Source organism: Astyanax mexicanus, chromosome 1, assembly GCF_023375975.1.
Source record: "Astyanax mexicanus isolate ESR-SI-001 chromosome 1, AstMex3_surface, whole genome shotgun sequence".
In the NCBI taxonomy this organism is placed as follows: Eukaryota; Metazoa; Chordata; class Actinopteri; order Characiformes; family Acestrorhamphidae; genus Astyanax; species Astyanax mexicanus.
In genome coordinates, this window is record NC_064408.1 from 113,557,693 (window position 1) to 113,576,473 (window position 18,781).

At 36.0% G+C, this 18,781-nt stretch overlaps 1 protein-coding gene across 26 annotated transcripts in view; it reads right to left on the reverse strand.

The window, feature by feature from the left end:
- The window catches only part of rims2a (regulating synaptic membrane exocytosis 2a), a 314,788-nt gene that overhangs the window by 140,845 nt on the left and 155,162 nt on the right, over positions 1–18,781 (reverse strand). For 16 of the 26 annotated variants that reach the window (XM_049467467.1, XM_022668728.2, XM_049467520.1 and 13 more), the window contains 6 exons: positions 15,383–15,430; positions 10,654–10,784; positions 9,036–9,228; positions 7,183–7,333; positions 6,377–6,403; positions 693–761 (listed from right to left, as the gene is read on the reverse strand). In XM_049467467.1, the coding sequence (XP_049323424.1) occupies positions 693–761; positions 6,377–6,403; positions 7,183–7,333; positions 9,036–9,228; positions 10,654–10,784; positions 15,383–15,430 (619 nt within the window). The remainder of the gene's footprint in view (positions 1–692; positions 762–6,376; positions 6,404–7,182; positions 7,334–9,035; positions 9,229–10,653; positions 10,785–15,382; positions 15,431–18,781) is intronic. The other 10 variants (XM_049467524.1, XM_049467503.1, XM_049467519.1 and 7 more) reach the window with 5 other exon arrangements.

Below are 18,781 nucleotides of genomic sequence, written 5' to 3' on the forward strand. Positions count from 1 at the left end.
AATACTCTTGTTTCAGAAGATATAATGAATTAAGCAGGTTTGTCAATATTGTTGTCCAAAAAAATAAGGTGGAAAAAGTACACAGCAAAAAAAAAAAAAGTGTATTTGTAAAAGTACATACTTTTTAAAATTAAAATATGTACTAAAATAGATACTAAATGTACTATTTTGGAACAACTTATGGCAACTTATGCATATTTCATTTGTAATAAAGCTATATATTTAAATACAACAAAAAAATCATTAGATTGTACCTGTGAGTGCTTTTTTCATATAACGTCTTCAAACTTAAGTAGATTTAAGTATGATTTCAAAGTACATTTAAGTAGATTTAGTACATTTAACTGTTTTTAAACATATTTTTTAATATGCTTGAAGTTTACTGAAAATGTACTACTCTGCATTTTGATGCACATATTGTATACACCTTAATGCTACTGGACAACAAAAAAATACACTTTAAGCAGTACTTAATGCCACTATGTATATTTTCTATCAACACAACTTTTAATTTAAAGTATATTGCTTAAAAATACATTTTATGGAAACACTGAGAAAGTACATTAAACTGAAAATGCACTTTTAGTATTTTTGAACATACTTTTAATGCTCTTAGGTATATGTCTTTTCACAAGGGGTAAGATATTTAAATGTTTGAGAGTTGCGTATTTGTAGATGTAGTGCAGAGTTACCTAACACGACCCCCACGCCGTCCTCACAGTCGTAATCAGAGATCTCACTGTCGCTAATCCTGTGAGATCCTGCAGGTGGAGGAAAACAAGAGAAAGAGAGTAGGTTAATTACAAACTATACTCACTATACACAAACTATACCACTTCACAACTCTACAACTCTATATTTGTGAGTGTAGGAAGAAACCTGAAATCAGTGAGTCAGGAATCTTTAAAACCGCGTAGGCTTAAAATATACTTGCTATTTGGCAACGTATTCACTTAAAACAGCCAACTGTGTAGACTAGAGAACCTAACAGTTTAAAATAGTTTACCATCGTAATTATTTAAAGCAAAGTAAAGCAAAATTTGTCCCAAAATATGTTTCATTGTTAATTATACCACTTGAGTACACAGCTCTGGAAAAAATTAAGAGACCACTTCAGTTTCTGAATCATATGATCATATAAACTACAGACATTTCTCCCAAATTCCAAACAAGAATATTGTCATTTAGAGCATTTATTTGCAGAAAATGAGAAATGGCTGAAATAACCAAAAAAGATGCAGAGTTTTCAGACCTCAAATAATGCAAAGAAAACAAGTTCATATTTATAAAGTTTTAAGAGTTCAGAAATCAATATTTGTTGGAATAATCCTGGTTTTAATCACAGTTTTCATGCATATTGGCATGTTCTCCTCCACCAGTCTTACACACTGCTTTTGGATAAGTTTATGTCACTCCTGGTGCAAAAAATCAAGCCGTTCAGCTTGGTTTAATGGCTTTTTATCATCCATCTTCCTCATCTACATCATCTTCCTCATCTTCCCCTTGATACCCATAATTTTTAAGTGATATCTTTCTTCGTTCCAGAGCTGTACAGTATTTTGAGCATCGACAACATCGTGAGAACATGTTCACAGATATAACTTGGGAAGTACATTGTGTACAACTGCTTTAAAGGAGACACAATTAGACAGAAGTGATAATAAACTGATGATAGTATACTACTGCTGATGTGTAGGGCGGCCATCTTGGATTCTGAAGTCTGTGTTGGTAAGACTTGTGGGGACGTTTTGGCTAAAAAATCCGACTTGGAATTCTGATATCAAAGTTTAAATGGAACGCAGTATTAGCAGGTAGCGTGTATTTTTTATACTATAAGGCGTACCAGATTTTAACGCACATTATAAGGAACAGGGGTGTCGCCATGTTTTTTTTTTCTCATTCAGCAGGTGTCACCACTGGGTGTTGGGGTGTAACTAAGTTAAGTAAAGCTTAGCTAAGTTAACAAGACTGTAATGCTTAAAAAAAACTTTATCTTTTAACGTCAAACGAGTGCTGGATGTTAATATACACAGATTTATCTCCTGAAAACTGTTTATTTGGGAATTTGAGTAAAGAGCTTCTGTTTATTTACAGTAAGCTTAGATTTACAGTAAGCCAGGGCGATATTAGGTAGTGGTTTGTCACACTTAGCTTGTTTTAACACAGTAAAAATGCAGACTACAGGCTAATATACTCACCTCTGAACGGGAAAAGAGCTAGCACTTAGCCCTGTGGTTAGTTGCTAATGTTAATGCTGCTCCAGCAGTGCTAGTCGGGGTTAGCAGCAGGCTACAGGATGATAATAATGACCTCTGAATGGTGAAAGAGCTAGCACTTAGCACGGTTAGTGGCTAATGCTAATGCTGCTCTAGTAGTGCTAGTTGGGGTTAGCAGCAGGCTACAGGCCAATAATAATCACCTCTGAACGGTGAAAGAGCTAGCGCTTAGCACAGTTAGTGGCTAATGCTGCTCCAGTAGTGCTAGCTGGGGTTAGCAGGGTAATAATAATAATCACGTCTGAACGGTGAAGGAGCTAGCGCTTAGCTCTGTGGTTAGTGGCTAATGCTAATGCTGCTCCAGCAGTGCTAGCCAGGGTTAGCAGCAGGCTACAGGCTGATAATACTGACCTCTAAATGGTGAAAGAGTTAGCACTTAATGCGATTAGCGTCAATGTTAATACTGCTGGAGAACTAAACTGAAACTCCTTTATAAAATCCTTTAGTGGCTTTACTGCTCCTTACAACTTGACTGGTAAAATTCATACAAAAGGTGCACTACTGACAAATATTTGGGAAAATGAAAGGATTTTAAGTGCGCCTTATAGTTAAAAATATATGGTAGTTAGACTTATTTCTGTGACAGTTGGGAATGTGAAGAAGAGTGAAAATTTGAGAGTGATATTTTCTGTGATAAATTCGCTGGTGTGTAAACAAGCTACCCTCTGCCGAATGTCGAATCACGCATCTCAAACCTTTCACAGAGAATCAAACACGTCAAATCCAACACACTCCTCCCTCGCCATCCGTTTGGCAGGTTCGCAAAATCCGTATCGAGTTATTCAGGCGTTGAACCAACGGGGAAAATAAATTCTCTTCTTTTTTTCCTTCAATCCATCCATTTCAGCAGCAGGAGGTAAACAGAGTGGAGCGGTTCTGCCCTGCTCTACAGCACTGACGCTTTCCGAGTTGACACTTTCAGCGGGCAGCTCAATCAGTCAAAAGGCCCGGCGCAGATTGAGTGGGAAGGCTACTGGCCGCGCAGAAGCTCCACTTAGCCGCTCCTTACACGCCGCGGCCCCTTTCGGACCCCCGAGCCTCCGCGTTTACCACTCAGTCAACTTAACCTGAGCAGACACTGCAGCTTTTACAGGAATGACAGGTGAACAACTCTCCTGCCTCACTTCTTCTTTCTCTCACTCTCTTTCTCTGTGTTTCTCAAGATTCACAGAAACTGTTTTAGCACTCTGTTTTTAGATCAGTCAGCTCTGTCTTCCTCTCACACAGTCACACACATTTCTCTGCACTAAAAATGCTGCAGGTTTGGTCAGAGCAGGTTAAAGAACGCTGCAGAGATCAGGTTCTTCTACATCAAATCAATACAGAGCCTGGCATGAGCAGACGAGATCCAAAATGTCCAAAAGTGTATGTTGGTCATATACAAATAGAACATATAACTAGAGATGTCCTGATCTGATACAATGGATCATGTATTGATGTATTGGGCAGCACGGTGGCTTAGTGGTTAGCATGTTCATATCCCAGCACTGGGGTCTTGGGTTCAACTCTCTTTCTGGGTGGAGTTTCTATGTTCTCCCCATGTCTGCGTGGGTTTTCTCTGGGGACTCTGGTTTTCTTCCCATAGTCCAAAAACATGGAGATCAGGTAAATTGGCTGCTCTAAAAATTGCCCAGAAAAATGTAATACTCTAAATTGATTTGTATATGTATGTATTGGTATGTGTATTGTATAGGATTTGGTGTGTATAAAATGTATCTATGACTGTGCTCAGATATGGATTGTTCTGGGTAAATGCTGTAGTGCCCGATGCAGTCCTTCAGATGTTGTTTCCGGTTGAGAGTACGCTGTGCGCTATTGGCTGTTGCTTCTCACCAATATGTAGATGAGTATTGAACTTAGGTTTCTAGAAAGGCGCTATATAAGTAGAACTTCATTCATACATGTATTGTCTAGTTTAATTTACGATCCTTTGTTTTCACTGCTGTATAACTGTATTAATTCACAACATACTGCAGTAAGACACTTTCTTAATACACACAACAAAGCAGTTTGAATGCCTGTAGTGTGATGCTATATCTATTTTGACTGGGGAACTACTATGGAAATGATCTAAAAGTTAACTTTATGCCTTTCAGTGTATGTATTAATATCTAAATGCAAAAATATATTTCATCTTCTACCTCTCATCCTGTCTTAACTGGTGCATTTGTGTGTCTGTTATCTGCCTCTCATTAGAAATAGGTGGATTTGTGTGCCATCTGCGTTTTGGGTGAAACTGACCAATGGGAGCCATAGTATAATTGCAGGATGACTTTAAATGTATTTTAAAACTTGCTTCTAGGTAAATTACAAGTCTTGTTCATATTCTTACAAGTCTTAAACTCCAGATGTGAGTCATGTACAATCTCACTATAAAATGCAATTGGACGAGCAGACCCATATTTCTATTATTTTAATTACAGTATATATTGATAGAAACAGAAAATCATTGAATTTGAAAAGCTTTAAGAGAGTAAACTGGGTCCATGTTTACCGAAAGCCTTAGCAGGAAGATTGAAGTTTATGTCACATCATTCTTTGAGATTATTGGCTTGTAGCAAAGTAGTAATCAGATTTTTCTGCATGTACAGTATATGTACTCAATAACATGTAAAGTTAGTAGTAAGCAAACTTTCATTTACTTTAAACTCTAAATACATAAAGATATGTGTATTCAGACTGTGTCTGTCCCCCGAGTCAAACAAAAACGTCGAAAAACTCAGTCAATCTAAATAACTTAACTTATATTAAAAAAAATCTTATCCAGACTTTAGCACTAACACTTCAAACCTAAAGATTTGGTTTACTTAATATTAGATCTAGGGGCGATATGGCCCTAAAATAATATCACCATATTTTAATGGTATTTTTGCGATAACGATACTCTTGACGATATTTTTTTTCAAGAATACACTACTGCACAATACTAATAATGCACTCCATATATCTCCATATATCCAGTGCTGCAGTAAAATGAACGATACTGCACAGATATAATCTGTCTCTAGTCGATATACTGTATAATGGGAAATGAGAACAGTGTGAACTTTACTTTTGATAAAAACAGCAAAAAAGTAGTACCGTGAAGTGATTATTAGGGGTGGGTGATATGGCACCCCTGGTATTTCAGGGTATAATATCGTTCACGATATCCAAAAATGTTGGCGATATTATCACGTACGATATGATATGGCGCACCCCTAATTAGATCTATAAATTCAAAAGCAGTTAAAATGAATGAAATGCTCACTGATCAGAAATTCGACCTGGATTAGGCCTAATGAATATGTAGCATGAAATAAAGCCACCCTTGAAGGCTATAATTATATACACAATCCACAATTGACCGGTAGAGGAGGTGGGGTCTGCATACTTTTCCGAAATACCTTAGTTTGCAATTAAAAACACTATGATAATTTTACTACACCAGTAGGGCTGGAAACCAAAAATGCAAAGACTGTAACCCACCAAATCCAGAACAAGCAATAGATAATTGTCTGGTTTTACGTCAGGTTAATTACTCTGTTTTTTTGTAAAAACCTATAGTTAGAGCTTGCTGACAAAAAAAGACAACAACACAGCAACCAAAAAAAACGTAAAAACAGCAGCACACTGAAATATAAACCAACACGGCACACACACAGAAATATGGCACAACAACAGCAACCCAAAACAAATACAACAACCAGAGAGTATGTCCAGGGTTGAGTGTTTCAGGGTGATGTATGGAGAGGCAGACACAGAACAGCGAGTTAATAACACACACACAGGAACATCCTCCGCAGTCAGGTGTTAGAATGTCAGCTGGAAAAGTCTGTTATGTAAAAGTTAGCCACGATGATGGAGCTCTGACAGAACTGCAGCACAGAGACAGAGAGAGAGAGAGAAGCACAACACTGCTGAGGAGAATCAGAGGGCATTGTGGGAAAGCGTGTGTGGGAGATGGTACCATGTATTCTGTTCTATTGTTTTCTATGTTCTTTTTTTTTTTGGTCCACAGAAGCAGGAGGAAGGAGTGGTGAGGATAACTAACTGCAGGACACAGGAGGAGCTGACGGACAGCCCCGCAGGGAGCGCAGTCAACATGCAGTGATCTTTACCTGAATTGTATGAAACCGGGCCTTGTGCTGCAAAGACAACCAGGTCAAGAGAAAGATGATGCAGGAGCAGTCGGCCAAGTGTTTCACACACTGTTTACACTGATTCAAAACCAGATCAGTGCTGTTTAATCTGGTGTACTTTTAGTTTACAGTACTGTGAAATGATCCAACATTACTCTCAATTTATTTATTCAAAAATATTACCTCTGTTTCAGGAGAACTAATCTAATCTAATCTAATCTAATCTATCTTTCTATTTGTCTGATCTATCTGTCTGGCTAGCCATTCATCTGACCATCCATCAATCTACCTCTACCTCCATCCATCTCTCTATCTATCAATCTGTCTATTCATCCATCAACTTTCCCTTTTTATCTATCATCCTACCTACCTACCTACCTACCTGTAAATCCACCCACGTGTCCTTTCATCCATCTGTCTATTCATTTATCTGTCTAACCATCTATCTCTCTACCCATCTTTCCATCCGGTTATCTATCCATAAAATATAGATATAGGGGTGTAAATTGCTGACCTTACAATAAATCAATTTGATTAACATTTAAGGAAAAACAGACTCATATTTTGTTTCTTTTTCGGATTTAAAAAACATCCAATGTCTTGGCATTTTCATAGCAATATATATTCAATATAATCAATTTATAACTGATACAAACAAATCGGTAAAGTTGAACAACCAGCTGAATCACTACCTGCTTGCACCCTTATGTAGGATCTGTATTTTGGTGACTGCAGGTAGGAGGTGTAAAGTGTGTGTGTGTGTGTGTATGAGAAAAGCTGCATACTCTGTAGTCTGCGTGTGGAGTCTCCGTGCAGTCCTCTTCTCTGCAGGTAGGGGGAGCTCTTGGGCAGGGGCACTGAAGAGACGTCGTGCGTCTGTAGTTTGTACCAGTGAGGCTCATCGTCCATTAGCGCCGTCTCCAGCTCGATCAGAATCTAACAGAGGACAAACACACAGTTACTACAGGTATTTAACATCCTGAAGAGTTATCTCTGTTTATCTGTCTAATACAGCTGACTAATACTTACAATCTGCAGTTCTGCACTTCGTTATAGAATCTTAAATTAGTGACTCTAGAAGCAGGGTTCATACACTTTTTAACCAGTAACTTTCCAGGACTTTTTCATGACTTTTCCATGACTTCACTGTAAATTCTACAATTCTATACAATTTCTAAAACATCAGGACAGACATGGACAATAAAACTAAAAATCCATGTAAAAACTGATTATACTAGGTTTTCATCTTACCTAAAATGGATGATATTAAGTGTCACACATATTACTAGCTGAATAACATTTATGTACATATATGCCTTATATTTGTCTGAATGAAGATTGACAGCATTAAATTATAATTTTTATTTCTGTGTGAATTTACAGTTATAGTGCAGCTAAAGCCCACACATCCAGCTAGATAATTTAAAGTCAATGATTTAACTATTTTTCAGTCGATAAACAGAAAAAAAAAACACAAAACTTAATGTTTTTTATTTATTTTTTTTTTTTTACCAAAATTTATCCAGGACTGGAAATTGCTATGCTCAAATTCCATGACTTTGACCAGATTTTTCATGACCGTACAAACCCTGTAGAAAGTGCTTTTGTCACTTTATCCATTCTATCTATCTACCTATCTACCTACCTAAAAAGTAAGCTTAAAACTACAACAAGCATTTGTAGTTGAATAAGAACCCCCCCTAAACACCTGCTCCTACCTGTAAATCCACTTACCCACATGTCCTTTCATCCATCTGGAGTGTATTTACAAAATGAATAAAGAAAATAAATCAAAGAACCTTAAGAAATTAAGAATGAATATGCTTTAATATGGACTGTGCCTTCTGCCAAAAAGTAGTTCCACCACAACTGTAATAGAACTGTAACTTAACTATAAAACGGTGTATAGTTTATACAGACTAACGCCATGAAAGTTAGCTTGAAATCAAAATTGGGAATAAGCAAAGATGGAAAACGTAAGGGCCATGAAATAACGCTGAAACTCTATTCTCCTGATCAGAGGACTGATCTTCAGGTGAACTCTGCGCATTTTTTGAGCATTTCTGCCTGTTTTGTTGGGTGTTATTGGTTAGCTAGCTGTCTGGACTGTGGTTAGGTTAGCGTAGCTTGCTTTAGCTCAGCATTAACTTAGCTTAGCCTAGCCTGGCTGTCAGACGGCATTAGCCAAGGTGATGTTCTTTCCATTTTTTTCCACAAAAGGCGAGCGTGCCGCGGTTGAGCGCTAGCCTGTGCTAAGCTAACGCTGCCGCTGGTGCCGCTGGAGGTGATGATTCAAAACTGTACTGTGTGTATACGCCGTTACTCGGCAACACATTGGCGCAGTGATACAGGTTAAGTGTGAGAAGGCCCTGCTGTTATCAAAAATATCGTCACGGCTAGAACACTTCAACCAATCAGATTGTGAGATTGTCAGAACCAACTGTTGTATAAAGGAACAATGAACAACAAACAGGAATCCCAATACTTTTTAGTACATAAAGAGTAGCACAGTGTCACTAATGTGAAGCACCAATGTTATTTGAGTACTATCAGCACCCACTATTCCAAGCAAAATAGTGGGTGCATATTCACACTACCAGTCCTTTTTGAAGATCTAAACAGCGCAGGTATCACTCACCTCTCCCAAGAACTCACTCTCCTCCTCCCGGACTCGAGCCTGGTCCCACAGCGTGATCTCGAGCATGCGCTCCCGAAACTCCCGCCGGTGAACGGGAGAGTACATAAAAGTCTGGTTCCATTTGGGCTCCAGTGATTTCTTTACCGTTTTTGTTCTCCTCTTGCTTTTGTCGCTGGAGGAACAATAATTCAAACTGTTTTTATTTACCACCAGGGCAGAAGGCATGCTGGGACACACACAATGACACACCAGCTGATATCTGAAAACGGAAAGCTGAAAACACTTGAACACAGAATTGAGGAACTGTGCACACATCTTACGCCATCTGAGAAAATAAAATGTAAAACCACTGGTCAGGGGTGGGTTTCCCAAAATAATAGTAATTCTAAGTATTGTGTAACATCATCATTAAAGATGTTCTAAAACTACATATGTTAGCGGTGAGGGAAAATTTTTGATTTTGTACATTAAAAATTCACATTTTAAAAGTAATACTATCGTCTAAGTCAACATTAAAGAAGTTTCGGTGAAGTTTCTCCAGCACTAAGGCTGGAGCAACGTTAGCATTAGCCGCAAACCGTGCCAGCTCTTTCTTCATTCAGAGGCGAGTATATCAGACTGTAGTCTGCGTGTATACTGTGTTAAAACAAGCTATGTGGGACGAACCACTTGCTAATATTGCTCTAGCTTACCGAAATACTTAGGGTTTCTCAGTGTAGTGCTGTCGGGCGGCATTCGCCGCTAACCGTGGTCAGCCTTAGTGGAAGTCTGGAAATCTAAGCTTGTAAATGCAAATCTGTGTAGATTAACATTCAGCGCTTGTTTGACTTCAAAAGAAAATGTTTTTCTTAAAGCAGCACTAGGTAGGATTTCCTTGATTATTGAACTTTTTAAAGAAGTAAAATTACAGCTTGCAGCGCTGCATTGAGGTGTAATAGGAGGAATAGCGGTGCTCTCGTGTCTGTGCCGGAGCTCCTCTGAGCTCAAACCAGACTCTGTAAGTTTTCCGAGGCGCCCGCAACCAACGCTCGCGAGAACTGCGACCTGCTTTCCGACCTTTAGTTCTAACAGTTCTACAAGGACTACTGGTTCATTCTTTACAAACTAACATACAGACATTCTGGCAGAAGCTGGAAAGAGACCGAATATGTCTGTGAAAGCCAGAAAACGAGAAAGAGAAACTAATCCGCCTGAAACATTTATTACACTCTACAACTGTAGGGGGAGCCCACGAACACAAAATCTCAATCCTACCTAGTGGAGCTTTAACTTAGCTTAGCTTTACAGGTCTCGCACCACCCAGCAGAGAGACCTGCTGAATTAGAAGGAAAACATTGTGACACCCCTGTTCCTTACTAGTGTCACATAGTGCGCCTTTTAATCCAGTGCGCCTTACAGTGCAAAAAATCCGGTATGTATGTGAAATAGTGGTTCAGTTTTGCACTGGTGGTGCCTTTAGTTTGAACTGTTTTTGGGAAACGCACCCCTTTAGTAAGAAGACAACGATGATATAAAATTCAACCACTTCATACAATGAAAAACACAACCATAAACCCCAAATCCCTGAATAAACATTTACACTAAATCTTATACCCCTGTAAGCTTTTCCTACCCTTACCTTCTGTCGGGGAGGAAGTAGATTTTGACGTAGGGATTTCTCGGCCGGCCGTCTTCTCGAGAAGGCAGGTCCTTGGCCCCCAGGATGGTGACGATGAGCTGATGGCCCACTTTATCGTACCAGAGTTTAACCTGCACAAAAACCAGCAAGGTCTCAAGAGAGGAGGAGTTTAGAAGATCTCATGACTGTCATGCTGAAGGAATAGCCCTTTAGGTGTTTTACAGGATAATCTCTATCTGCTGCATCTGTTCAGTTACAACAGCCAATCAGCATGATGCAATCACGTGTAGCATACATTATATTATAACTACAGTATATAATATTATTACAGAAGTCTCTGTCCAGCTGAATTGTCAGGATTCCTGTAAAAAACCCTTGTTAAAAAGAGTATACTTAAATAATGCTGAAATTGGTCTTTACTTAATGAACCACAAATGTTTACTTAATTACTACTTGTTATATAATTAAAATGATATAATTTTGCACTAAAACTACTTGGCATTTACTATTCTTATGCTATGTTCACCACTATTTAATACAATGTAAGTATATTTGTGTGAGCTGTGTCTAACCGAACATTAAAAACATATTAAAAGTGAGATGAAAATATAGATTTAACATTACATTAAAAAAACAAATCAAATCAAAATCATTAGCTGATTAAAATGTTAATTAAACACAACTAAAGTAAAGTTTTAAAGTATAGTATAAAATAATATATAGTATAGCACATAAAAGGTTTAGGATTTATTTAGTAAAAGTACAATTTTATCATAAAAAGCTGTTTTAAGTTTTTTCTTAAAAACATCACCAGTACAAAATAAGCACAACCAAATAAAGTACACTAAAATACAGATACAGATGAAATACAGAAGGAGAAGTATAAGGAGTAATAATTATAAGGAGAAAAAGTTTTATTCTTTAATTATAAATACAGTTCAAGTACATTGTTATCATATTTAAATATACAACTTTTTCACAAGGGTATTTACTTTGTGACAATATAATGTGTTTCTAAATCAAGCTGCAATTAATATAAAATGTGAGAATTATCTAGTGCAGTAAAGAAATTTGTTAAAAACTAATTTTACCAGGGAGTCTCATTAAGATCTCTTTTAGAATAGATACCTGGTCAAAATACGATCTGTACAAACTTGTTTTATTATTATTTTATTTTATATGTTATCTCCCAAATTTTGATTAGCCAATTTAACCCACCCCCTCACTAGGACTCCCCCACTACCTTAAGAGGGTTAGATCACTGCCTCTTTTCCAGTGCAACATCATAAGGTATTTAACATGCTCAGAGGAAAGTGCCAGATGCCCAGCTCTGATACATTAGCTAACAGACACCTGCGCCAGCCATCATCACACCAGAAGTGATGTGAGGCAAAAGCACCCAGAGAGAGAGCGTGGGAAATTGTGCTGTATCAGCTCCTAAGCTCTTAAACTTAAGCTCTTAAACTCCGATCAGATGCAGCGAACAGAGATTAGGTTGAAAACACAGTAGCATGACTGTAAATATCAGAGAACTGTTCGTTATTATTAATATAATAAACATTATTTATTCTAATTTAATGTTTTTATTCTTATTTTTAATCTTTACTCTTCCTAAAGACATTAAAAAAAAGCACGACTGCTTGCTTGCTTTAGCCAAGCTGCTATTTACATTCACATTTCTATATTGCAGAATTAACATCAGTATTAAACTGAACGGGGTAAAGAGGGCAGTAGACTGAGAGACTGAACACACAGCAGCAGTAGACTCCTCATGCAGTGAAACGCAGCAGACAGGCACCCCGCTCAGTGAAGTATGGACAACACAGATACACACTTAGAAGTCAGACAGAGAGTGAACAAACCCATCAGCACACAGAACAAACCGAAAAGAAAAAACAGGAGAAACAGAACAACTCTTCTAAGCCTTTGCCCATACTTGCTTAAATTATATAAAATAATATATAATAAGTCATTCTGGTATAAAAACAGCCTGTTCAGACTGCTGAGAAACACATGCAGAAGGAGAGGGGGGCATTCAATATAACAGCAGTCGAAGAATAGATGTACAGTGTGTGTGTGTGTGTGTATCTATATATATATATATATATATATATATATATATATATAGATTTATTGAGTGTTATTCAGAAAGAAACCATATCAATCTGAAGACTTTAAGTAGTCTAAAAGGCTAAAAAACAATGTTAAATGAGAACCATTAGAACCAAATACATTTTATTAATAAACAAAAATTTAAAAGTTAAAAGTTTTGATAAGTTTACTTTACCAAGGAGTCACATTAAGATCAGGAAATCTCTTTCACAATTATCAGACTTTGACACACTTTTTTGAACATTTATATTTACAAAATATTTTGTATTTTATTTATAAATAGAAGGGTAGGAGGGTAAGATCACTGCTTATACTCCAATGCAGCATTATAAGGTATTTAACATGCTCAGAGGAAAGTGCCAGATCTCCAGCTCTGATACATAAGCTAACAGACACCTGCGCCAGCCAGTCTGTCTAAAGAACCAAATATATTTTATTTAGGGCGTTTTCACACCTGTAGTTCGTTTCTCTGGTCCAAGTCAGAGTTCGTTTACTTGGAGAGTTTTCTCGCTCTGTTCGGTCTGGTTTCACATAGGCATAAATGTAAACGCACCAAAATGCGCATCAATAAACCACGCGAGCAGCCTGTGTCCTCTGATTGGTCAGAGCTGTCTGACACGGGAGTACGTTAAATATAAATATACAAAAAAAAGTAAATACAGCGAGAAGATTTTGTGTTCCAGCGCAAATATCTGTGCTTTAACACTGAACGCTGCACTTTCAAACACAGTGTTTCTACGTGCAGCGCAGATTTACACATAATAAACAGAGTCACGCGGCTGTGAGCTGTTTGTTCACAGCTGTGGTAATTAGCGTTATCTGGCTAATATATATCAGTTTAAACTGTGCTTGCTTTATCAGCAGTTTAGATTAAATAAATGGCTTATATTTAATAGGTGGATCCGATCGAGACCGGATCACGTTCTCACCACAAGTGAACCGCTCCAGAGTTCGTTTTAACCGGACCAAATAGTGCTGGTGTGAAAACACCCTTAGAAACAAATATTTTAAGACACCAAAAGTTAGTTTTTGCATTACTATTGTGTGTTCTATGAAATGACTCAGTTCTGTACCCCTGTAAGATAAAGCTTTTACAGCCCAAATCAGAAAAGGGACTTTTAGTAGGGACCAAATCGAATTACATTCTTGCGTTTCAGGCCCAAATGATTTGTACTTGTGTATTAGTCCATTTAATTTGTTCGTTAATTTTATACATTTACATTTATTTATTTTCATTAATTCAGATCTATTTTTGAAGCCATTTCTAGACTTTAATGTCAAGAAATTTTTAATTCTTAACTTTCTAACTTTTCTAACTTTAATAGCATGCTGATATAATAAACAAAATTAAATAAGTAAAATAAAACCAATAGTGAATTAGTAGTGAAAAAGTAAAAGTAGTCTTTTTACACATGTATATAATGTATATATTTTTAGGTGGAAATAAATAGAAGATATCTGAGCATATTGAACAGCAGTCAAATTTCCATCTATCATCCAATGCATACTCCCATTCCAGAATACTCACCTGATTTACAGGTTAAAAAAAGATAAAGCAGCTGGATCATTTATTAATGACAAGTTATTTGTGTTGGAAAAAAAACAAAGGCTAGTTTAAGGGAACAGCAAACTGTATCTTTAAAATGCAACATGAAACTTCCAGCGGCCTTAAACACAAATATTAACCATAAAGCTTTAAAATACATAACATTTATATGAGTCTCAAACTAGATTATTATAATCAGAAATCAGAATTGGTAGGTTTAGATGCTCCAGGTCGTTTCAGGTTACACACACAAAGAAACAAACCCATTTTTCCACCATAACATTTAAAGAGACACAGTATAGTCCTGCCCATGCAAAATACATTTAAAAGTCATAGTGTGATCTTTACATGTTGTTTTACAATCATACTCTGTGTTGTCAGGGTTCCTTCAAGGCATATGTTCATGAGCATATGATTTTTAAAACATCAGTGCAGACATGGTCAATAAAACCAAAAATCAACTAAAATTATAATCAAAATTGATTATAGTAGGTCTAAAATGAATGAGACACACAATTTTAAATAATAAAATGAGTGTCCGTTTCTAAAAGCTCCATTTTGAAGGGTTAAATTACTGAATTAACTCTGAACTGATGTATTTGTTAGCTCAAAATAGATTTTCTCCATCAATAAACTGAAACACAAAGATTTGCAGACCAAATTTTCATTATTTTCTAAACTTTCTGGGTATTTTTATTTTTCCAAAACTTATCCAGGCCTGGAAATTGCTATTTTCAGATTCCATGTTTTCCAGGTATGACCGTATGAACCCTGATTGTATGATGAATGATGTGCAATATAATTAGACAATATCTGTGTCCCTTTAAACATTATTTCTGATTTACATCATGCAGATGAATCAAGCCTGTCTGCAAAACCATAATGCTGAAAAAAGATGATGATAAAATTAAGAGTAATAATAAAACTACACAAGCAAACAGAAAAGAAATAACAGGATGCAGCCATTTCTCAGCTGTGCATTTTCATTAAAAGCAGAAGATAAAAACAGGGGGTGGGGGAGGGGGTACATAGCGGGGGGTAGGGGTCTTTCTCATAGACAGAGACCATTACCTGAACCCTAGGGTTAAAAGGCTCGATTCTCCTACTAAGGCTTTGGCTCTGGATAAGCAAAATTAATGACAAAAAAACAAACAAAAATAAAACAAAAAACAGAACAAAACAAAGGAACAATGCCATAAAACTAAAACCCAAAATGACACCACCAATGTTAGGGGGGCTCAGACAGAGACTCAATCTAAACACTTCAGGTTTTTCTCAGTAATTTAAGCAGTTCTATTGAAATCCTGTTTACTGTAAACTGGGTACGATTTTGTGTTTAAAGTAAAGAAGTTGAAACTTTTCCAACTTTGCAGAAACATGTCATGAGCGGATTTTTGTTCCAACTGAAAATAAACGCCGTCACTCGAGAGAGACTCTGTCTTTTTCTGTCAAACACATATAATTACCCCTTCACTCGTCTATCCAAGCCTTCATTTCAATTTTGCCTATTGTTCAGAGTAAACAATAGGGGCTGGTGTGAGTGTTAATCTGTGAAAATGGGGTATAAATAAACGAGTGTCTTTAGCGTTGTGTTTCTCACCTCATATTCCCACTGAAAATTCAGAAATGTTAAATAAATAAAATGTATTTAATAATGATTCATTTATTATTAACCTAATCTTTCTTGTCACATGTGATGTATTAGACCTTTAATTACAATGAATGATAATTTTGCCATATTGACTTTAAAAATAGAGAAGAATGCATTTCACTTAAAATAGAAACAATAATTTATTTCTAGGGATGTAATAAAATATTGATATATATCAAAGTATTGTGATATTATGCTATTAATTGTGATATTATGCTATTATGCTGTTGAATTATTAGTTTAAATGTACAAATTGGTGCAGACAATAGATTATTTGGTTTTGTTTAAACCCTCACCACTACATAAGGGAACATGTATCATATATATATATATATATTTTTTTTATTATTATTAAAATAAATCATAATTATATTGCCTTGCATACAGTACTGTAATATGTAGCAATACTGAATATATTTCCCCTGTTTGTGATACATATATTTTTGCTAGGTTCTAGTCTATGCACAGACCTATTAGTGTCTATATGATCACATGTGAAAACTATATTCTATGCATCTATACTTCAAAGCTCATACATATATGTATAAATAAATATATGTATATATATATATTTTTTTTTTCTAGGACATACATTAAAATATGTCCTAGGTTATCACTGTTATCAGCATTATATTATAGTTTTTTTGCACATCCAATCATAAAATCATATAAACCTGTCCACATATAAGTTGATCAATAATGTGTATATGACTAATTTAATAAGACGATTGCGTTTTTTTAAAAGCTTCAATACTGTTAATGAGCAATGCATGATTCTTGGATTCTGAACTTTACATTCAGAAATTCTAAGTTTAATGCCAGGTTCACACTACATGATTTTAGCCCAGTTTTTTAATGGCCGACAGTTTTACGTTGATCACCAACAAAAACTCAGCTCAAAAGGGAATCTGGAATCACTTGGTGCTTGCTCATCTGTGTGGTCTGAACTACTAAAAGACACTTACCGATCCATCGCTGAGTGATCTCTGACGAGTCGCAGATGCCTGGCAAACATTTGGCATGCTAGATATCTGACCCAGTCGTCGACTGGGAGTCAGGAGCCTGATCACTTTCTGTTCCCTCAGTTATATCAGTAAATGACTGTTAAACTCTAGAGGCAGTCCGTGAGTGAGTCCTGTCCACGAATAAGTCCTCTATGAATAGGGGTGAATGGAGCTAAACAGTAAAACCTTAAAATATAAAAAATAATACAAATAATAATTAACAACTCGGTCTGAGTCTTTCTATAATTTTAGAAAGTAGATTAATGTATTTTATCTAAAAAGCAAAAAAAGTGTGCCTGTATATTTCAGTCTACACTGTAAAGCACTAGTATTACTGCTACTGTGAGCTGATTGGTTTAAAAGGCTTATAACTGGAGTTCAAAACGTAAAAAAAAAACATGTCTGTGGTAGTGAAAAATTTCATATAGTTCTATGTTGAGGACATGAGTACATATTTCAGTTAAAAAAATGATCAAACATTTTTAAACTCTGATTTTGCTCAGTTGCTGAAAAAGTCGTATAGTGTGAACCTGGCATTAGAGTTGGAATTAAACGCAGCATAAGCATAAAAAAGTTTTTATATGGATTTATAAAATGACATGAACACTGTAGAATCTTAACAGAAGCAAGTGTTTAAATTGAATCGCTGTCCCAGCACACATCAAATACAGAGAAACACACCAGATTATGTTATTGAAATACACACACACAATACACACACACAGATATAAATGTGTCAGAGTGTTAAAGACAGTGCACTTCGGGGTTTGATACACAGGGAGGTTACAGAAGCAATATTTTTAAACTATTCATAACTAATAAAAGCTATGTTGGGTGGGCGATATAACAACATGTGTTTTTATTGTGATAAATTATGTCACAATACTAATTCCTGAGTATATCAAGCTTCTTATCTGTACTACATTTATAATAATAAAAAATAAACAATTACACTTATTATAAATACACTATATGGACAGATTTTTTTAGATTGTTTAGATTTTTAGTTTACTACATAATTTCAACAAACCAACTGTCCCTTACACTGTGTCAAAGTTTCTTGATGAATGGACCAATAGAATTTCTCCAAAATGACCTGAAATAAACTCTTTTTTTTCATGGACTTCCACTGAAAGTTAAGAAGGTTTTATCCATCTCCTGTAAAGTTGTTGTTTTGAAGCTACATGTTTGTCATTGGACAGCGAAAATGTTCCAGAGAGTCCTATTCTATTGTCAATACTTGTCTACCAGGACTAGACAAGTTGTGTGAGTGCGTTTGCACATCTGTTCCAGCAACTACAAAGGGTGTCCTCAAATATTTGGACATACAGCTCTGGAAACAAATAAGAAACAACTTAAAAAAATTAAGAGTCTCTTTGATTTGACCAAATTAAAAACCTCTGGAATATAATTAAGAGGAAAAAGGATGATCACAAGCCATCAAACCAAACTGAACTGCTTGAATTTTGAGTGACATAAAGTTATCCAAAAGCAGTGTGTAAGACTGGTGAAGGAGAACATGACAAGATGCATTAAAACTGTGATTAAAAACCAGGGTTATTCCACCAAATATTGATTTCTGAACTCTTAAAACTTTATGAATGTATGAAACTTGTTTTCTATGCATTATTTGATTTCTGAAAGCTCTGCGTCTTTTTTGTGATAATAATAAATATTTATATTTAGAATTTGGGAGAAAGTATGTATGTAGTTTATAGAATAAAACTACAATGTTTATTTTACTCAAATATATACCTATAAATAGCAAAATCAGAGTGATCTCTTTTTATTCCAGAGCTGTATAGTTTAGCATTG